General features: G+C 46.1%; 1 protein-coding gene across 3 annotated transcripts in view; it reads right to left on the bottom strand.

Moving 5' to 3' along the window:
- Positions 1–15,838, bottom strand: part of LOC119390221 (integrator complex subunit 2) — an 83,464-nt gene that overhangs the window by 21,845 nt on the left and 45,781 nt on the right. For 2 of the 3 annotated variants that reach the window (XM_049414700.1, XM_037657788.2), the window contains exons 9-13: positions 12,712–12,895; positions 11,884–12,006; positions 10,738–10,960; positions 5,152–5,276; positions 3,062–3,317 (exon numbers count right to left, since the gene is read on the bottom strand). In XM_049414700.1, coding sequence (XP_049270657.1) covers positions 3,062–3,317; positions 5,152–5,276; positions 10,738–10,960; positions 11,884–12,006; positions 12,712–12,895 — 911 coding nt within the window. The remainder of the gene's footprint in view (positions 1–3,061; positions 3,318–5,151; positions 5,277–10,737; positions 10,961–11,883; positions 12,007–12,711; positions 12,896–15,838) is intronic. The other variant, XM_037657789.2, reaches the window with a different exon arrangement.

Below are 15,838 nucleotides of genomic sequence, written 5' to 3'. Positions count from 1 at the left end.
GTTGCATGCGTACTGCACGCATTTAATAGGCGAGAGCCCAAATGCGCCGCGCCGCCATTCCTGCTGCCTCTTTGTGCGAGACCGCTAAGTGCGCCGCATAGACGCGTTGCCTTCGCGGACGAAACCAGCTCGCCATTGCCGCGCCCGTGTGCGGTCAGGAACTAAGTGCGCATCACGAACCCTCTCATGATAAATGCGTGCGTACGATACAGCAACAGTAAAGTGACGGCGTCAGCTTAATTGGCGATGTGCTGCACACAACTAGAAACGATCGGCATGACACGGCAGCAAATGCTGCGTATCGGCGGCGATTCGGCGATGTGTGTGCGCATCGTTTACATGCGCACACGCATCGGAGAAAGCCGGACGAGTCGTCCGCTCTTCCGCTACAGTCTTTGTGTTCCTGGCCTGCGATACTTAGGTGGTGCAGGCAGGGCACAGTTTTTTTAATTTATATTTCATTTATGTTTGCCCAACTCCACTTTAAAGTAAAGTCTTTGTGTTCCGCGTCATCGTTTACAAACGCTTCATGCGAGATAGCCGTAATCTATTCCGCGCTTTGCTGTTATCAGCGGCGCTCATCACGAGATGCAAAAGTGGCGGTTGGCACGTACGTAGTTAAGCGAGGTTCGCGGCAGGTACCGAATGTATTTACGAGAACCTAGGCGCGCACTAAAATGCCTGATAATTGTACTGGGAGGCATTAAAGCTATTTCGGACGTGGCTGGGGCGATTTGACCGCTTAGCAAAATAAAAAAGCATGAATTCGATTTTTCGGACGATTTCGCGGTCCCTAGGAAGTCCGAAAAATCGGCAGTTGACTGTAAATATAACGACGATAAATCGGCATGCAGCGTGCTGGGTCTTGCATTTTGGGGCGCCAACGTGCGAAGCTGCTAGCCGCTTCCACCGGTGCTCTGAGCAGTCGCTGTGCAACGAGCTTGGCTGAAGGGTCCGTTGCCGATGCGGAAAGTGCCTATCCACGATTACGAGGAGCCAGCGGGCGATGCGATTCATTGCTTGCAATGAAGCACATGGCAGCATCTTCGCTTTCGCGAAAAAGCTGCGTCCAGTGCGAGTTAGGCCTAGCTACTACTTCGTGCAGTAAGCTCAGCTGGAGTGTCCGTGGCCGCGGTGCCCGATGTTTCAAAGTACGTCATGCTCAATCACGAGTACAAATAGTCGCCCAGCGATGGTCTTCGTCACGAGGTCCGAAGGGCTGACAAGCAGAACCTCTAACCGCGGGTTCCACAAGTTGGTCCGAGACGCGCGTCTGCGATGTTTGCTACGAGCGCAGTGCACTATTGTAATCTGATGATTGAGGTTTCGCTTGAAGCTGCCAAACTAAACCGTAATTACATTTTAAGTGATCGTCGAACCGTGAACACAGAACGAACGAACTGTCGACAACCGTGACCTCGCGACGCACAAGCAGCAGACGACGCTCTCCCGGAGCGAGCATCGCACCAATGGCGAGGTGTGCTGCAGCAACATCGCGGACGCAGCCAATGGGAGAACTGAAAACGAACTTTAAACATTTGTTTTTTGTACACTTGTTTCTGAATGGAGGACCTAGCTGAAGCGGGAAATTTGAAGACGGAAAAATTGTCTTTCCGACGAGCTCGAAATGGCGGCACCCGGTTGTGCCATTGCGGATCTACAATTTCTTAGTATATAATTGAGAATATCCTTAGGGATCCTCTGCAATTTGTCTGTACTTCCGCTTCGAAGTATTTGAAAAACATTTGAGAAATATTAAGAAATTATTTGATTTGATTCGCACTCAAAATTTTGCTAATATAGCGCAGCACTAGTTTTCGTGCATTCACCTTTTACACACTGGCAGACAAAAGAACCCCGCTTCTATCTTTTCATTCCAACCATATTATTTCCTGTAGGCTTTACAACACAAATAAACAAACTCAGCTCCAACTGCTGCTAAAATATTTCAATATAATATGAGATCGAAAAGTGCCACTTCACTAATGTAGGTCATATCAAAATATTATTCTCTTTGTGTGGATATACGGCACAGTCAATAGAACAGCTGCGGCACTTAACGAGGCCCTTGTACATGAAAATTTACTTTGTAGCAAACATGCAACGACCATGCAGTTAATCCGAGTGACCTTTACAACCCAGCACTTTTTTACCAGAATAGGCTATTTGATTTCGGCTACATTACGTGCTTTCATTATCACATCAAGTCGTGAAAGAACGCACAACATTCTTTGTGGCAAATTATCATCAACTTAAATTGTGAGTTTTAATGTACTAAGGCCACTCGGTGGGATCCACCATAGCGGGGGATCCCATACTAATTTAGGGAATGTGGAGCTCTTAACAAGCACTTTAAGGGGCCATGACACGGTCGCCCAACAATTTGTGATTTTCAGCGAAAAATAGAAGTAGAGGGTTTATCGTGCCTATACATGAATGAAAAATGCACTACACAAGAATATTTCAGTACAAAATAAGCCCTAAAAGTCGCTGGCCACAAACGCCACCCACCGCCGGTGACCACCATTTTTGGCAAGTGTGACGTCCTGTGCTGCATGGAGCGGAGCCGTCATCTTATACCAAACTTTCAGCCTTTACAAATCGTTCAGTTTCGATGCCAAGCTGAAGAAAGCTGAAATGGCTTAATTGCACACGCAGCTGACCAGGGAACAAAATTGTTCGCCAGAATGCAGACGCTTGCACAGCAATTAGCTGGTTACGACATGACTCGCGTGTGCACCAGTGTTGCCCGACTCTCAGTCCGCTCGGGTCTTCATAAAAATACTCAATCGAGATGAAGTGCTAGGCCCAATGCACTAAAATTTCGCCCCCTTGTTTGTGAACACAGAAGGATTAAACCACATAAAATAAATTATGACAGAAAATTGGGTGTAATTGCCCCTTTAAATATAAGCACAAGAGTGTTCTTGTATTCAACCTCCAACGCTTCATCCTGACTGGGAATCAAACCCAATAATCCTTGCTCTGCAGCAGAATGCTATAGCCACTTGTGATACTGTAGCGTGGCAGAGAGGAGCACTTTTATGTGAGACCAACTAACCTTGTGCAAGGCTGGGCACAGTGCACGGTGCCCTTGGCCCCAACCGTGGTCCAAAGCGACGGTGCGGCAGGGCGGTGACCGCAGCGGCACTTTCGCCGCGGAGCCAGTCGTCCACCATGCAGAGGTGCGGATGGTGCGAGGCTAGCAGGCGCAGCAGTGGTGGGAAGAGGCCCGCATAGCGCTCCTCCCGCTGCGCCCGCATCACTAAATACCGGATGGGCAGCTGGGACAGCAATTCAGCCCCGTATCGCTTCACCTGCATCGTAAGACATACAACGAATGAACAGTACTGGACAGGAAATTTTGCTAAAAGCTCATGCCTTAACCCTTTGCGGTCCGTTGTCGGGCAGCGCCCGACAACGCAACACGGCCGTAGCGGTCCGCTGTCGGGCCCCGCCCGACAAGGGTGTTCGTGGTTTAAATTTTGCTGTTTTCTCACCGCGAGTCGCGCGCATTTTTTGTATACATGAAGGGCCATCTCTTGAGGAATAAGTGAGCTTTGTTTGTTGAGGTTTTACTTTTTTGACACTAGGGTGCAGCACTATGATCAGCACGGGGCCTAGAGCGTACCCACTCGCGCGCGCGGTTCGCTGAGAAGCATGGCCACGTTTTCACCGCGTGCGTTTTACGGCGGTGCTTTTAGCGAAAGCGAGGATGACTTCAGTGACGAAGAGAATTACGTGCCTCCACCAGACAGTGATGACAGTGATTCGACAGAAGTGAGTGACGAAGACGACAACGGCGGCGGTGGAAACCTGCAGTAATAACCCTGGCCTGCACACAGGGGAATGCTTTGAGCGGTATCATACGTTGCCCAAATATCACTAAAAGAGTTGCCTGCAGAATGCAGGAGCAAAAATAAATATCCTGTGCGTTTCTCTTCCACAGCTTGTGTATTTATTCGCGGCGCCAGAAACTGGCGAAATAGTTTCGGACCGCTAGAGCCGGAAAGTGGGTAAAGGTTTTGGACCGCAAAGGGTTAATAATAATATCTGGGGTTTAACGTCCCAAAACCACGATATGATTATGAGAGATGCCGTAGTGGAGGGCTCCGGAAATTTCGACCACCTGGGGTTCTTTAATGTGCACCTAAATCTAAGTACACGAGCCTCAAACATTTTCACTTCCATCGAAAATGCAGACTCCGTGGCCGGGATTCGATCCCGCGACCTTCGGGTCAGCAATTGAGCGCCATAACCACTAGATCACCGTGACGGGGCAAAAAAAAGCTCATGCCTTTACTCTGCAACTTTTGCTGTGGGCCACACACACAAAAGTGCCACATTTCTAGTGGGTTCAGCAGACAGCTCGTTCACACAAGCTAATGCGCAGTGCACGCAATTAAAGCTGAGCAAGGAATGCTTTTATTTCAGTTCTCATGCATGTGCAATAAGCTAAATCGTCTCTGGATTTTGTTCTTTGTGTTTGCTATCTTGAAGTGAAAATTAAACACAGCTGTGCCACTCCCCTGATTGGGGCACGCAAATATGAAAACAATGACATTTGAAACATGTCTCGCACATCTCGCAATATTTCAGACTGCACCTGCACTGCAAGCTTGGATTGCATATCGCGAGTCGATCTGTTTGCGATAGACGCGGCAGAGGTGAGGGCTTCAAATAATGCCTTTAAGACCTGCAATTTGGGCAGAAAGTCCGAAAAATCGGATGCGGAAGAGTTTCAGCGTCCAATGGGGCTGGTGACGGAAAATCGGGCGTCTGAAAAATCGGCAGTTGACTGTATCAGGCACGTCTTTCCGGTAGCTGGAAATGTGGTTTAAAAATATTAAACAGCTTATGTTCTCATTTGGCGTTACCACAAGAGAATTCTTACACAGGCGCCAGTAAACTTGACAAACTCACTGAAGCACAGAAAATTCATAATCCGTTCTGCACCTGTCGTGATCTCAAAAATGCAAGAAGCTGTAGCAACAGTAAATTTTCAACCGACAGAATTATTAGCTGGTTCCGGAACGGGATAATTCTTCAGATATTCTCATAGTGAAACAAAAGTCTTTCACTGCTGAGTTCTGCTGCAATAACACTCATGCACTTCACTGGACTTCCTCTTCAGGGCATCAAGCATAGTACCTTGCGACCAGAGGACACAATGGCCTTCATGTTGTTCAGTCGGGTGTCCTCATACAGCAGTAAGTAATACAGTAGGAGCAGTTGAGGTACCGTCATATCCCCATTGTCATCTCGGGCACCCGAACCTGCATCGAAATGAGGTCACAAAGGAAATATTAATGCAAGGCAAGCATGTCTGGTTAAAGGGACACCTGAGACAGGTGTCCCTTTAACCAGACAAGGTCTTCTAGAACAAAAAATCGCCAAAAAATCGACTTTTTGAAATATTTTTTTTCGCAATCTAGACGTCCTAAAGAATCTATTGCTGCGATATTAACGCGTTCCGCCTAGTATTTATTTTGTTATTGCGCTCTAAAGAGAGCTTCATGATCGCTTTCACTCGAAAACGCCCCCCGAAAACAGGCAAATTCAATGCAGTCGCCTGCGGTAACCGTTGGCTGCAGCGCGGCCATTTTGGAATCATTCGAGAGCTGAATTCTTCTACATTCCGTTTTTAGCGAGAAAACACCTCTAGGTCTGGCGACTATGGAGCTGCACGCCACCGAAAAAAAGAAAATACTCGCACGGCATTGGCGCGTTTGTACCACGTGGGGTGAATCCTGCTCTCTGATTGGACGACCGGAGTTTCGTCTGCCCGACAATGCGAGACGCCTTGTCAAAAATTGTTCGGACGCGACGATGGCTGGCGGGCGACGCAAGTTCGAGACGGCTCATGCCTACGGCAAAAAACGCAAGCGTCGGTCTCGGATACCTAAAGCAGCATCGAGTGGATCGACGGCGACGAGCTCTGCGACATGCGCCAGCGGGTGTACGACATCCACCGAAGCTGCAGCCGCGCAAGCGATGCCTGTGGCCGACGACACGTCGAGGACAATGCGCGTTGACACGCTCCTTGTTTCAGAAGCTGAGAAAGTGGCGATTGAGCATCGCGCGGAAGCGCAACGCCAGAAGCTTTCTTCATTATCAGCTACGCGCCGAAAGCAGTCGCTTATCGGAGATTCCCCGGAAGCGGCGGGGTGCGGCACCGAGTTTACGCTGCTAAGCCTACCGCTGCTGAACCAACTGCTTCGGTGCGCGAAATGCGAATTCTGCTCCGGCCCTTTGAACGTTTCAAGAGGTGACCGTGAGAGTGGTGAACTGTGCCGTCTGTGGAGATGTCAGCACTGGATGGAGCTCGCCGAGAGCAGGGGGGAATGCGACCTGCAACCCATTCGAAGTGAATGTGCTTGCTGCTCGGGCAGTTATGAGCACGGGAAATGGGCAGACCGTGCTAAACGACATTTTCTCGGCGCTGAACGTTTCTCGTCGCGGTATGCACAACAAAACCTACCAAAACTACGTAAAAACAAAGATGAACCCTGCCGCCGTGAACGCATCCGCGGGCGTCATGAGTGAGTGCGCGACAGCTGTGAAGGCCATCAATTCCGAACTGAACTTCAGGAACCCCGGCAATATCGCAGTTTCATTTGACGGGACTTGGCTCACTCGTGGACACCTGTCACACATTTGTGTGGGAACTGTGATCGAACTCTTTTCGGGATACGTGCTGGACTTCAAAGTTCTATCGAACTTCTGTTTGGGTTGCGAAATCGGCCCCAAGGACGGTGACCCACGATACAGTGAGTGGCGAGCTCGTCATAAGTGCCAAAAAAACTCTTCGAACAAGCCTGGCCAAATGGAGGTGGAGGCTGCCAAAATTCTGTTTGGCCGGTCCCTTGAAAAACATGGACTGCGTTACACAACGATGTTGTGCGACGGAGATAGCCGCGCTTTCAACAGCCTTCAGGAGGAGAAAGTGTATGGCTTTGTGCCCATCGAAAAGGAGGATTGTGTTAATCACATTCATAAACGAATGGGTGCTGCACTGAGAAACCTCTTGCAGAAGAGCAAAGGGGAAGGTCGGCCAAGCCTCGGTGGCAAAGGCAAGCTCACTGCTGAGCTTGTTACAAAGCTTACGAATTATTATGGCTGGGCACTCAAGGCACACCAGGGAAACATTGATGAGATGGAGAATGCTGTCCTTGCCACGTACTATCATGTGACTTCCACAGATACAAAGCCACAACATTCACGGTGCCCAAAAGGTGAAGAATCATGGTGTGCACACAACAAGGCAGTGGCAAGGCAGCAGGCTCCTCCCAAGCACCGGTACAACCTCCCTGAATACGTTGCTGAAGCCCTCCTCCCAGTGTACACTCGCCTCTCTGATCGGAAGCTGTTGGAGCGCTGTCAACGAGGCAAAACTCAGAATTCAAATGAGAGCCTCCATTCAGTAATCTGGTCGCTTGTGCCAAAAACCAAACACGCCTCGCTCGTCACAGTCGAAACTGCTGTTGCGGAAGCAGTCGCCCGGTTCAATGCCGGAAAGAAACGTGCCTCTGAGGCCATTTTGAAGGAGCTGCATTTGAGTCAAGGCAGCACAGATGTTGAAAGGTGTCTAGAAAAGGACCAGCGGCGGCTAGCGGCATGTGACAAGAAGCATACCAGAGCAGAAAACTTCAGGAATGCCATGAAGAGGAGGCGTGTGAAAGAAAATGATAGTGATTATGTGCCTGGTGGCTTCTAGAGCGAAAAGGACTTCCATCTGTTGCTTTTTAGTAGCAAGAAGAAACCTATACCAAGTCTTCAAACTTCTTTCTGAGTTTTCTCAAAATCCGTTTTTCGCCTATGTGCTATACTGTTGCCCACAGTATCTTTTGATCTTGTGATCAGATTTGAATGATTCTTGTTGCAATTGAAAGCTTATGAGTTCCTATACACAATAATACTACTAAATTATGGACTTGGTCAATAGAAAATTTTTTATATGCTGATAAAACTGATAAAAATTTTCATGTTCCCAACCATTACATTACAGATGGCAATAACTTTTATAAAAATATACAGTAAAACCTCGTTAATTCAAAGTCACTGGGACTGTGAAAAACTTTCGAATTAAGCGGGTTTTCGAATTAACGAAATATACAAAAAGCGGGATGCAAGGAACTTTGAATTACTGAAAGTAATCAGAGGTGGTCGTTTGGCCTTCTAGTTTGCGGCTCCAAGGGTTGTTTTCCAGCAATACCCGGTCCCATTTTTGCCGCAAACCCGGAAAAACGGCGGGTTTCGCTGCTGTCAACGCAAAAAAAAAAAAGAAAAAAGTCTCGTGGTCAGCTGAAATGCGTGCCTGCGGAAAAAACGGCGTGCTTCACTGCAGCACAGTGGTGACACGCGGGCAGCATGTCACCTGCTCCTCGCAGCGTCAGCGCGCCATGATGCGACCATTCGCCCATTCTTTCTGGTAAAATAAAGAATATGATAATCGCCAGCGTGACGGAATCCGCGATATGTTCTGGCTGGAAAACATGACCATTGAAGTTTTCGAAGTAGGCGTTACAGGCAAGAACTCCGCCAGCAGTGCAAGTGCGCAAATTGCCGGAGCAACCGCCAGTCGGAGGCTCGCATACATCATGAATTCCGTCAGGTCGTCCTTTATTATCTTTTCTTTTCCCAAAAAGAATGGGTAAATCATGACGCGCTGACGTTGTGAGAAGCATGCAACATGCTGCCCGCGTGTCACAGCTGTGTTGCAGTGAAGCACGTCTTATTTTCCGCAGGCGCACGTTGTAGCTGATCACGAGACCGCGTTTTTTTTCTTTATTACTTTTTTTGCGCTAGCACCAGCGAGGCTGGGTTGCTTCAACTGTCACTCATTAATATCGCTACACTGCATTGCCCTGTGGCTCCTAATTGCCGTCGCTTCCGCAGAGTTGCGGCGAAATCGGGAATTGGCACATGGCACCCAAAGTTTTCGAATTAACCGGGCTGGCGCTGACCGCCGCTTCAAAATATCCACTCAGATTTACATTGCGAAATACGGGACCGCAGAAACCCTTCGAATTAAGCGGCATTTCAAAATAACCGAGTTCGAATTAATGAGGTTTTACTGTAGCTAAAATTACAGTAATGGTTTAGTTGTGATCCTTGATTGTTCTAGAATATGGCCATATCAAGTTTTCTAGGATATTCAATGATTAAATTGCAGAACAATTGGGCAATTTGATCATTCATTATTTATTTAATATCTCAAAAACTACTTGAGCTAAGAAAAAATGGATTGCATATCTGTTTATAGCAGGTTAAAATATACATTGCCTGAAAATTTCATTTGAATATGACAATAAACAAAAGTTTTTTTTAGAAGACCAGAGTCTCCCCTTAAGTCGACGTTGATTGTTGAAATAGCGGTCAAGAAACCTCGTAGTGCTACTTTTATGCCAAGCAAGTGCTTATTTTGAAATAAAATCACGTTTTAGTGGTCCGCACCGCGTTAGCGCACTTCAAATCACCCGCCTGAAATCCGACTTTCATACGTCACTGCTGCCGTGCCCAACGTTGCCTGCCTTTACTGTGCGGCCGCCGACACTAGTAGCATCAGAGCGAAAGTAGTGGGACCCACAGCAGCAACAACGGCCATCGAAGCCATCGAAGCCATCGAAGCTTGCCGCAATCGCCGCAATGGACGTGGACGGAGAACTTGACAACGAGACATTGGCTCACGACGCTGGGCTCCAGTTCAGCGACTTGAGCCCCGATGAACGCGGTATGCTGCTGAGGGCTCGTAGTGCCGGCGTCGTTGCATGCGGCATTTTGTCGAACTTTCTGTCAGAGCGACTTTCACAAGCGCGCAAAACACACGCAGCAGTACGCGATCCCGAAACTACCCCTGAGACGCGACCGCGTGAGCGAAGCAGGGCGCTGGGCGAAGCGCAGTTCGGCGAAAACGGAACCTTTGAACCACGCGCGCCGTTCCCCATGCCACAGAGGTTCTTTTTTCCATGAATCAAACGGAAACGAACAAACAGCATTTTATTACGTCTTTTGATGCACGGAAGGTTCTTTTTTTATTGCTGCTAGTTTGATTAGTAGTGATTTATTGTAGGCAGACTCTCATATGTCATCGGGATCACTTCGAAAATGTCCCACTCGTGGTGCTCATCATGTGATACATTTAGCTTAATTTCTTGGTAAGTAGGGCACTGCTGTTAATAATATTGCCGTTTTAGAAGTTGTCATAATTGAGCTTTCACTCTGACGTAAATTGTTATTTGTCTTTAGTGTCCCTTTAAAGAGAGACTAACAAATTAACAATAGATCATCTAGGGAAGTGCACTTGCAAAAGCCCATCAACACTAGCTTGTTGGAAAAGCCATTGGTTAATGCTTAAAAGCGAAAAAGAAAACTATGGGCTAACATTTGCAGTCTTTTTATGTAGCGCAAGAAACGCGAGGTCATAGAACAGGCACACATGGGACGCTCGTGTGAGTTGCGAGTGCCTCGTGTGTGTCTGTTATTCTGTCTACGGATTTTGGTACTACATGAAAAGACTAAATGTTACACTAACAAGCCCATATTTCTAAACTTATGAGCTAAGTTCACGATTTTCTCATTTTGTGCCTAAACATCACTGCTTGTTCACCATCACAATAACAGTTACACCAGTACACGAGTCACAATAAAATCAAACTGCAACCAGCAGTGCAACGTGTCATGCAACATGCCTACACCAATGCACATGCTCAAGTGACGACACACACACGCACACACCCGGTTTCCCACCATTGGGTGCTTTGCCATCCTGAAGAGAAGTGCCGAACATGGAAGCGATCTCCTCCTCGGACAGTGGCTCGTTGGTCATCTCCTGGGCCGAGTTCTTGCAGCTGGGCACGATGACAGAGTTGACGTACACCTCAACCAACGCCGGAAGGATCGGGTGCAGGGGGGCCGTGCTGGCACAGATCTGCTTGAACACCCAGTCCTTGATGCGCACCTGCCGTCACGATGAAACAATAAGGTGATGGTTGCTCCAACTTGTGTAAGTATAAATTTTTTTTTTTCTCCTGCGACTAGCAGCAAACAATCCCCTCTAAATCAGTGACTCTACTAAACAAGCGAGACAAAATATAAAATAACACTTTGTGTAAGCAATTCCATGCTCTAAAAGCAAGCTTTTAGTATAAACCTGTACTTGGTTCTCTTTTCAATCACATTAAATCACACATTAGTGCTAGTTTAATCGTTCAAGCACTCACCGGCTCCCGCTGACCATTTCATTGTGACAAATCAACACACTTGTGGCGCTTAACATCCCAAAGCCTTGCTAAGGCTATTACAGATGCAACAATGCAGGACTTCAGGTTAGTATTGAATGCCTGAACCTTTTTATAAATGTTATTATGAATCTAACACGATGGAACACTGCACTGCAAGCGATACTTTCAATGAAGATGTAAACACAGGAGGACACTTCTTAGCTAAGTTCTTTGTGCCTACATCTTACTTCTTTACATACGTGTCGAAAGTATTGCTTGTAGCAGTTTTCCATCATGTCACAGAACTGACTCACATTGTCTAAATCCCAGTAAACAAATATCTTTTTACATTCAGCCTGTATTAAAACGTGGCCACTACAAACAACAATCAACTTCATGACCTAGAAAGCCATGGCCACTGATTCAGAGGATAGCTGCTCTTACCTACAGCCTTAGCATTTGCTTTCTCTGAACTGGAGTGGAAATCTTGAGAATGGGCAAATATATCATTGGTCAAACATATTATTGGGCATGGCTAGTTATGCCATTCTACATTACCTAACCTACCTAGACAGTTTTGAGAATGGCTCAGGTTAAACTGAAACGGACATTGACAACAGTACTGAATGCTAAATGAAAGCTGCTGTGCAGCGACCCTTGCCTTGTGCTTGGTGAATGCCCTGCTCTTGAGAAGCTGGTAGATGCAGTGAACTGGAAGGAAGCCTGCAGTGTTGGCATTGAGGTTTGGGGTCACTGCGACTTTGACCGCATGTGCCGTAACCACCTGAACCAAGACAAAGCAGAAAAAAATCGTCACAGACGTATGCAGGGTGCAAAACTATCAACTGCAAGGCAATCGAGGGTCGGGCCATTCAAGCAGAGGCAATGAAAAATATAGTGAACAAGAAAATCCTGAAGTCCTGTACATAAATTCGCACTCCATTCGTAATTGGTTCATGGTGCCCGTGCAGTCTTGTGTTTCTCCATCTTCATTTTTTTCATGCCTGGACACCATTACCAGTGATACGTAAAGCCATACGTAAGTCAGGATATGTATTATCTAATAGTCTGATAAGACAAGTATGACTTACCTTATCAGACTATTTACATATCCTCAATGTTCTAAAAACAATGTCTTCGTTGGCCACTTTACACACATTCTGTAACATTCTGTAATATGGTTTGACGATTTCTGACTCAATACAACTGCTGCATTTGCTTGTGTATAACCAGCACTGGCTTGTATTGGCTAAGTGATGGCTAGCTGTTTGCCATCCTCTGTTTAACGGCAACACTGTCTTCGTTCAATCTCAATCCAACTACTGTGCTGCCTACTAATATTTCTAAAAAGTGGCAAAGCTTTTCGCTTTCCCACTTTTTAATTTTATTGAGTTATACCCGTGATTTAATAATCTAATGCTAATTTGCATAATCCTTCACAACATCACAGCATGCATGCAAAGATCTAGGAAGCAACTGATTAGACCACCTGGTCAGTGAAGAGTTCTTGGGTAAAGATGGTCTTCATCTTGGCCAGGCTGTTGGGTCGAATGGGTATCTTCATGCCCAGCGTAGAGCACACCAGGTCGGCTATGGGCGTGAGCTGGTTGCTGTGAAAGTGGATCGCTATCAGCAGCAACATCTCCCCGAAGGAAGCACTCACACCACTCGTCCTGCAAGCAAAATAAATGAAGAAATGTGATAACAGTGATAACATCAATGGCACCACTGCACTGACCTAATAAAGGTTAGACAAATGCGACTAAATATGGAGACAGATACTGAACTAGGGGCAATAAAAGCATTGTTATAAACTGATATAGGGTACAACATAAGGGAGGGCTCTTAGCAACACTGTAGATGAAAAATATGTAGAGCTGTGCGAATAGCAAAATTCTGAGTGCGAAGCGAATTCGAATAATAAAGATTGAGTGCGAATCGAATCGAATAATTTCGAATAATTTTCGAATATTTCTCAAAAATTTTTCGAATAATTCGAAGTGAAATTACAGAAAAAGTTGCAGAGAATCCCTAAGTATGTTCTTGTGAGATAGCAGCATGAGAGTGTTTCTTTTCGCTAGGTTGATGAAGCGCTGGTGGGGTGGTGTTTCATAGTTTTCTTATCAACAATGAGGCAATGTAGAGGCCAAATTGTATTTATGTACAGGATTTTGCGCAACCAAAGTGTTGCCGACAACACTTTACACATGATAGGCAAAGATGCCATTTCCTCAGCCTCTCCTCCTCTTTCAACTTCTGTGGAAGCCCAACTGATGCGGCGGACAAGGGTGTGCTCCCTTCAAGTCCGGAGTTCCAAATCTGCCTCGTAGACGTCAATATATAAGAACATCTGAAATTTTGGATGCTAAAAAGCTTCGGTGTCCGATTTTTTGGACATCCTGCCCAAATTTCAGGTCCAAAACAGTGTTAATTGAGCCCCCAACTCTGCCACATCTTTCATCTCCATATTGGAATTAGCGTTTTCTTGAGTTAATACATTTGCGACCGTGGCGGAGCTTGAAAGACAGCTTTGCCGCAATACGGGGGTGTGATGAGGTGAAGCATATTGAAAATCTAGGAACCACTTCCAAACGGACGTTGACTGTCTCTTGGCTAAGTTCGACCGTAACGGACCTTGAAAGGCAGCTTTGCCGCGATACGGGGGTGTGAGGAGGTGAAGCATATTGAAAATCTAGGGACCACTTCCAATCAGACGTTGACTGTCTCTTGGCTAAGTTCGACCGTAACGGAGCTTGAAAGGCAGCTTTACCGCAATACGAGAGTGTAATGAGGTGAAGCATATTGAAAATCTGAAGGGGTCACTTTCAACCGGACGTTGACTGCATTTGTCTTTGGGAAGTTCGAATAGTTCGAATAGTAAAATTTCAGTGCGAATCGAATCGAATAGCAAACACTATTCGAAAAATATTCGAAATTTCGAATATTCGCACACCCCTAAAAATATGCCTTGACTGTAACATATGAATAAACTAAGTGCAACATAGCAAGAGGCTTGAAATCTCATGACTTAGCGCAACACGATGAGCAGCATACTGCAGCAATGTGTACAGATGCACAATCACCCCCATATGCACTCGAGTCCACGTGGGTGTAGGAAAATTAACTGTAAACGCTTTGTTGTATTGCACCTGCAAACATTCACTGCCTCTCAGGTAGCATAATCTGAATTTACTTGACCTTCAACACAGCTTTTCTATCATGCTAGCTTCAGTAAGAGTCTCATATTGCAAAATCCTTATTGTTGTTACTACATCGGTTTTGTTTCTATAAGCTTTTACATTAACCATCTCGTATGCAAACATTCTTATTGCCATCACAACTAGAGCTGTGCGAACAGCAAAATTTTGGGTGCAAAGCGAATTCGAATATTGAAGTGTGAGTGCGAATCGAATCGAATATTTTTCGAATACATCGAAGTGAAATTGCAAAAAAAAAAAGTTAGGATTCCTAACCATATTCTTATGAGATAGCAACATAAAAGTGTTCCTTTTCGCTAGGTTGATGAAGCACTGGCGGGGTGGTGTTTCATAGTTGTCTTATCAAGAATGAGGCAATGTAGAGGCCGAATTCTATTTATGTACATGATTTGGTGCAACCAAAGTGTTGCCGACAACACTTTACACGTGATAGGCAAAGATGCCATTTCCTCAGCCTCTCCTCCTCTTTCAATTTCTGTGGAAGCCCAACTGATGTGGTGGGCAAGGGTGTGCTCCCTTAAATTACGGAGTTCCAAATCTGCCTCGTAGACGTCGATATATAACATCTAAAATTTTAGATGCTAAAAAGCTTCGGCTTCCGATTTTTCGAACTTCCTGCCCAAATTTCAGGTCTAAAACAGTATTAATTGAGCCCCCACCTCTGCCACATCTTTCATCTCCATATTGGAACCAGCGTTTTCTTGAGTTATTACACTTGCGACCGCAGCAGAGCTTGAAAGGCAGCTTTGCCGCAATACCGGGGTGTGATGAGGTGAAGCATATTGAAAATCGAGGGACCACTTTCAATCGGACGATGACTGTCTCTTGACAAAGTTCGACCGTAACGGAGCTTAAAAGGCAGCTTTGCCGCAATATCGGGGTGTAATGAGGTGAAGCATATTAAAAATCTAGGGACCACTTAAAATCGGACGTTCACTGTGTTTTGGCAATGTTTGACTGTAACGGAGCGTGTAAGGCAGCTTTGCCGCAATACCGGGGTGAAGCATATTGAAAATCTAGGGACCACTTCCAATAGGACGTTCTGTCTTGGCCAAGTTCGACCGTAACGGAGCTTGAAAGGCAGCTTTGCCGCAATACCGGGGTGTGATGACGTGAAGCATATTGACAATCTGAAGGGGTCACTTTCAATATGATCTTGACTGTATTTGTTTTTGAGAAGTTCGAATAGTTCGAATAGTAAAATTCCAGTGCGAATCGAATCGAATAGCAAACACTATTCGAAAAATATTCGAAATTTCGAATATTCGCACAGCCCTAATCACAACCCTTGCTTTGCATCTAATATAAGTTTTTTCATTGGGGCATGAGCACATGCCCTCAACACACCGAAGCATGTCAGTGTCACAAAACAAACATGTATGCTACCGTGCACCCCAT

Source organism: Rhipicephalus sanguineus, chromosome 4 (assembly GCF_013339695.2).
Source record: "Rhipicephalus sanguineus isolate Rsan-2018 chromosome 4, BIME_Rsan_1.4, whole genome shotgun sequence".
Classification (NCBI taxonomy): Eukaryota; Metazoa; Arthropoda; class Arachnida; order Ixodida; family Ixodidae; genus Rhipicephalus; species Rhipicephalus sanguineus.
This window is presented reverse-complemented; position numbering and strand designations above follow the sequence as displayed.